General features: G+C 46.5%; 1 protein-coding gene across 1 annotated transcript; it reads right to left on the bottom strand.

Annotated features, from left to right (window-relative positions):
- Window positions 1–2225: 2225 nt before the first annotated feature.
- On the bottom strand, window positions 2226–4667 carry phox2a (paired like homeobox 2A). Its single transcript, XM_017423948.2, has 3 exons — window positions 4084–4667; window positions 2834–3021; window positions 2226–2752 (listed from the first exon to the last, which is right to left on the bottom strand). The coding sequence occupies exons 1-3, from the start codon at window positions 4304–4306 to the stop codon at window positions 2246–2248; spliced, it is 918 nt and encodes a 305-aa protein (XP_017279437.1). The 5' UTR covers window positions 4307–4667; the 3' UTR covers window positions 2226–2245.
- Between the last annotated feature and the right edge of the window lie 1468 nt (window positions 4668–6135).

Genomic DNA, 6135 nt, shown 5'->3' on the forward strand with positions numbered 1-6135 from the left:
GATGTAAAAGAGAAATCAAATTTCAAAAGTAATAAAGATATGTAAAGGAAAATAAAAAAAAAAAAAAAAAAACTGCAGATTTGCTGTTAAATGAGCAGAGACGCAGTTCCTGATTGAACCAGTAGGTGGTGCTGCTGCCCCAAACAAACACCCTTAGCAGAGACTGACTGCAGTTTTAACTTCTTAACCTCATTTTTTTTAGTAATGCCTGACACCTTTTCTAGGACCACACTAAATCCTAAAACTATTGCTCTGACATATAATCGAGGCTCAGTGTTATAAAAACTGTCCTCTTTTTGCTCCCATATACTTTTGTCTGCTCCTCCCCTCACACAAAATCAGATTGTATTGTCTCATGTTTCATGTGTTTAATCTATAAACAACCAAATAAGACCATGGATCTGTCCTACAGATGTGTTAAATTTAGTCTTTTTTTTAAGCCTCCGAGGCCTATCAGTGTTTGCAGAGATGTGTGTGTGTGTGTGTGTGTGTGTGTGTGTGTGTGTGTATTTTCTTGTGAGGGGGAGAAAAAAGGAGACTTCCCGTTATTATTTTCCTCTCACTCTCCCTATTTGTTTTCATGAAGTCTTCTGCTTTGGTTGTGTTTAAGTTAATGTAAATCCTTCATCCTTTGTATTTTGTTTTTTTTTTTTCAATTAAACTCTAATATCTTTTGTATTTTTTATTTTTTTTAGATTCCCTCTGTCGTTTCTAAGGAGATGAAGCAAGACTCTAGGTAAAATGATGTTTTTTGTTTGTTACCAGGCAGTTCCTCAGTCAGTTTCAATGCAAAAACACACTCGTCGTTTTGTCACACGCAAGGAAACCAGACGACAGGATGCGTCAGGCAGTGCCTTCATAATGTAGATTTATTAGAATATTCAGAGTAGTGCTATAACTTCTCATTCACCCGAGCTCCCCGCCTGTGAGACAAAGATGCTCTGCGATGAAATAGATCTGTGGAGGCCGAAAAACAAACAAAACCAAAGAGAAAAGAAAATCCAACTATCTAATATTTATATTACTAATTACAGAATTTACAGTCACAAACTTTTCATGGAGCAATTCAAAGAAAAGCCCGAGCTTCTTACCGACTTAAAAATTGTTAATAAATATGAGGTTTTGTCCATTTGGAGAAGAGTCTCGTGGCGGTGGCTCTTGAACCAAACTGAACAAAAGCAACTTTGCAAGGAGAAAGGAAGTACAAAGAGAGGTGCACCTTTTTTTGGTGCTGTTGTTGTTTTTAAAGAAAACAGAACTGCACGTGTTTCAGCAGATTTCTCAACAAGTGTTTCTGTGAAGATCTGAGCCTGCTTTCGTCCAAAAACAGTGGGTTGAAGTGAGTTAAATTCTCTCATTTTTAGGATGCGCTCAGTTCTGCATTCACCATCACCCCACTCCTCTTTACCCAACAGGGCTGCAGTAAATGGGGAGGAAGGGAGGGGGGGAGTGGGTCAAACGCCTCGAGTTCTCCATCCTGTCCTGGGTTTTTAACAAAGTAACATCTGTTTGTCGGAGTGTGGGAGTCGGGACCCAGTGTGGCCGAGAAGGAGGAAGGAAGGGACGGGTGGATCTGGGGAGGTGTCTGGTCTGGACCCGGCTGCTCTAATTGGATTTTGGGGGTGCCCTGGCTCCGCTCAGCAAAGAGACTTTTGAAGGAGTGGGAGGGGGGAGTGGGAGGGGGACCCTGTTCCCTCTGCTAGAAGTCTGTGAGTCAAGTTGTGCTCGAGGGGGTAAAAGGTTCGCTTTGTTTCCTCTGCAGAGAACTGATGTTTGGACTTCTGCTTTAGAGTCATACCTGACCTCCATGCTCATCAGAGCCGCTGCAGTGCAAGTGTGGGAATGTGTGTGTGTGTGTGTGTGTGTGTGCAACAAAGACAGAGGAAGATGCAGAAAACAAGACCTGTGTGTGTGTAAATAAGGGATGGGTCAGTTCATGTGTAGCTCAACGTGGTTAATATCTTCTAGTGAAGGGGTTTGTGGCCGAACTGTAAGACAAACTGTCAGGATCCAGGATCCAGGCAGGTTCCTGGAGGAACACAGATGTGGAACAGGTTGGGGTTCCCAGACCTGTGTTTTATCTGAGCTGACTCCCCTCAGTGAATTCAGCTTCACCTTGAGCAGCTTTTTTTTAACTCTCCCATATAAGCTAGAGACTCCTCTCTGTTCCTGTTTTTTTTATTTATTTTTTATATTTTTTTTCCTCTTTCTTTTAGCCCCCCCTGAGCTCCCCTTCCTCTGTGCTTCAGAACAGGTTGGTCTTGATGGCCGGGTTGGGCTTTCTGTGGAAGGAGGACAGGACCCCGGCGAAAGGCCCCGTCATACTGTCCGCCGGCTGCCAGGCCTTCAGGATCTCCTGGGTCTGGGCAGCCGGCTGGGCCACGGCCGGGTTGGACGGGCCCAGGCTGGACCAGCTGGGCGGCTTCAGCCCCTGGAGAACCGGCGAGGCGGAGGCGTTGGGCGCGTAGCCGCCGTTGGCGGGCGGAGCCGGGCTGGGGCTCAGCCGGGCGGGGCTCCCCAGGTTCCCGCCGGCCGAGCCGGGCAGGGAGGCCGTGCTGTCCGGGGTGGGGCTGCAGGTGGACTCCTTGGACTCGTCGTCGTCCGACGAAGACCTGGCCTCCCCGCCTTTCTTGCCCCCGGAGCTGCTGCTGCTGCTGCTGTTGGAGCCCGCGGCGCTGCCGGAGCTGTTGGCCTTGGCGTTGGCTGCGCGCTCCTGCTTGCGGAATTTGGCGCGTCTGTTCTGGAACCACACCTGGAGACACAAGCAAGCGCTCGTGACTGATTGGCGCATGGGTGGAGGAATAAAAAGGTCTGATTTCCCCGCCCCTCTCACCTGGACCCGGGCCTCGGTCAGGTCTATCTTCAGCGCCAGCTCCTCGCGCGTGTAGATGTCCGGGTAGTGCGTCTCCGCGAAGACCCGCTCCAGCTCCTTCAGCTGCGAGCTGGTGAAGGTGGTCCGGATGCGCCGCTGCTTCCTCTTCTCGTTCAGGCCCGAGGGGTCCGAGAAGAACTTGTACGGGACTGGGAGGAAAAATTGGAATATTATTGTCTTTTTCAACGTATAAAAGGATGCAAAAAAGGTTTCCATAAAACCGGGGTTTAAAACGGGCAAAGCGCAGCGACAAGAGGAAGAATCCGGCTCGCGTTGATTGAATTATCTAGCAAATGAAAAAGGGAATTACATTTTCAAATTTTAGTTTTCGTTTAGAATAAATCTGCACATAATTAAGCTGATAATTTGATTGATTTACCGGGTTCAGGTTTTGGCTAAATAATGCCTGAAAGAAAGAAAATAGTAATTTTTCGGTCCTGCATTGTGGAAAATAAAAACTGTAAGAGAAAGGCTTCATTCAACACAATTATGTAATCTAATTTAATATGGAAAACGTTCGATTTTATTTAATCTACCAAGCATAATATGAGCACTGAGAGTTTTTGACCTTTCTGGTGCCATAAAATTTGAAATTCCGCAGATTTTTTTACCAAAAAATATAAATAAATAAATAAAATAATCAGGCTGTTTATTCTGAGAATTTATGTCAAGGTTTTGTATACAAAAATCTAACGACATTATAAATCATAAACAGTGAACAAAATAAGCATTTCATTTTGTAACAATTTGTAACAATCAAATTAATAATAATAATTACGCACAATGAAGACATTTATGATTAAAAAAAAACAAAAATTAGGTTTAAGATCCTAAGTTCCGTTTAGCTTGTACTAGAATGAAAAATAGTTATTTTGTGTGTTTTATTTTCAAGTCCTGCTTCTTTATAATAGATCTGAGTCAGATTCATGTTTATCTACATTTCAGATGTATCAGTTACGCTTCCAGCGGATTTTCTGTCTGGTTTCCTGTGAACCACTTTATTTATTCAAATCAAAGAGTTTAGGCCCAAGTTTTTTTGTTGTTTTTTTAATGAAAAGCTGGGCTTTCAAACACATTTGTCCAGCTTGTTTTTATGGGCCTCAATTTATAAAATAAATCTAGTTAAATAAACCTTAATTGTTATAATCTGTCCTTCTAAAAAAAACATTTTTTTTCTATTATTATTATAATTATTTCGCGCTCTTTGTCACCTGAGGAGTACGGGGTGGGCTGGTGCTCGCGCAGGGCCCCCAGGGTGCAGCTGGCCGTGCTGAGGGGGCTGCAGCCCGGGTTGGAGAACGGCCCGGTCCGGATCGGGTTGTACTGGAACGAGCTGGCCTGGCTGCACGAGCTGAAGTCCGCGTAGGCCGACGCTTCCATGGCCGCCATGCAGGAGTCATAGGAGTTCAGGTAGGAGTAATCCATCTTATACATGGAGGAGAAGCCGGTGGAGACACGCACTCACACACTCATACACACACACACCGGGCTGCCGGTGAGCTGCTTCGGGCTCCGGGTGTCGGTTCGGACCGCAGTTCGTCCCCCCAGAATGTCCGAACTTCGTCTCCTCTTTTTAGTTAGTTAAATCAGCCAGATGTTTGAAATGCAGATGTTTTGTTCTTGTCACGGTTGGCTTCGCCTCCTTCTCTCTCTGCCGCAGCTCAGCTCAGCTCAGCTCGCTCGGCGCTCCGTTTGACGGCGCGGTACGGCTCGCGCGGCGTTTATAATAAACTCGGCAGGGCGCGAGACAATGGCGAAGCGGTGGTCCTGTTTCCATGACAATGGCAGCAGGGCGAGTGAGCGTGGAAAACGGACGCTCCCCTCTCCCCTCTCCCCTCCCCTCCCGCAGCTCGCAGCGCCGCCCACCCCGTCCGCAGCACCGGCAGCAGCGCAGGTTGAAATCAAGAAGCTTAAGAAGGGAAGGGGGGGGGGGAGTTTCTTCATTTAAATCGGCTAGAAACCGCGTGCTTCCTTTATCGGACGCGCCAAAATTTGGGTCAATCCACCTCTTCTATTTATCTCAAATGGAACAAAAATCAAACTTCCTTTGAGAGGCTGCGTTGTATTGATGTGCTGCTATTATCCGAGTTAATTTCGAGTTTACTCAGCTCACAGGCTGTTTCATGCATTTTGGATAAAACACCGCTTTCGAACAGGTCGCTCCATCTGTGCGCAAAGGACTGCAGTTTGGCTGTTTCTTTGTTTTTTTTTAGGATGAAGTTGTACCAAAAAAGGCCTAAAACCTGTCCAAGGTTTTAGGAACCGAGTTAAAATATCAGGCTTCATCCTAAAAAAAACCAAACATGACCAATGTGGGAGGATATCTCCCACACTGGTCATTAGAATTATTGTACTACGATTAGGTGAGCCATATGACTAAAATACAGCCCACAATCCCCCCCAGGGATGCTCTGCAGCAGGTCAGAACCGTTCCTCTGCCCCAGAACCAGCCGCAGCTCAGCCACACGAGTCTTTATGCGAGGGGAACCGTCCAGATGTGACGGTGATTGCTCAGATTAAAAGCTTTGATTTGATTCCGATCACTTTTACCCAGATGTCACCAGAGCGCGCGTCACTTTGATGTATAGGACCGGAGAGAGAGAGAAAGAGAGAGAGAGAGAGAGAGAGAGAGAGAGAGGAGGAGAGACAACCGAGCAGCCGCGACAGGCTAACCATAAACGCATTGACGCTTCATAAATTGGTTTAAGTTTATTGTACGGTGTCATACAATGTGATAAGTCATATCCCATACGGCCCCCCACCCCATCACACACACACGCACGCACACACACTACACACACGGAGGGTTTTGGAACCAGGCAGGCAGCAAGTTTTTTTCCCAATCCCGCAGCCGTTTTCCTTTCCTTTCCTTTCTTTTAATGTCTTCTCTTCGTGAAATGAACAGGCTTTTTATTAGTGGATAAACTTCACCAAATAATATAATCCGCAAACCAAAATTGCGTTGTGCGTGCAAAGGGAGGAAATTAATTGAGTTTGGCTCGCGCGCCCGCGCGTAAAGTGGCCCAAAGTGCGCGCTCTTATCTCTGCCTCGACCAGAGGCTGCATGGTGCTGCTTCTTAATGACATTAACCCGCTCTCCGCGCGCGCGCGCGTGAGCGTTCGCCCCACTGAAGTTGCATAAAGATCTGTTTCTAGGAGTTGTGGATGGAAGAATGGATGAATGGAAGGATGGATGGATGGGTGGATGGATGGATGGATGGATGAAGGCTGACCTGCACTTCCGTTCCTTTATCCCTCTGCAT

The sequence above is a fragment of the Kryptolebias marmoratus genome, linkage group LG2 (genome assembly GCF_001649575.2).
Source record: "Kryptolebias marmoratus isolate JLee-2015 linkage group LG2, ASM164957v2, whole genome shotgun sequence".
NCBI lineage: Eukaryota > Metazoa > Chordata > Actinopteri > Cyprinodontiformes > Rivulidae > Kryptolebias > Kryptolebias marmoratus.

What these genes read in the sequence shown, in the direction of transcription:
- phox2a (XM_017423948.2), bottom strand. Translation starts at nt 4,306, where the DNA reads ATGTATAAGATGGATTACTCCTACCTGAACTCCTATGACTCCTGCATG. An exon ending in GCCCACCCCGTACTCCTCAG is followed by an intron (nt 3,022 to 4,083) that starts GTGACAAAGAGC and finishes TTTTCCTCCCAG; the next exon opens with TCCCGTACAAGTTCTTCTCG. An exon ending in TGACCGAGGCCCGGGTCCAG is followed by an intron (nt 2,753 to 2,833) that starts GTGAGAGGGGCG and finishes TTGTGTCTCCAG; the next exon opens with GTGTGGTTCCAGAACAGACG.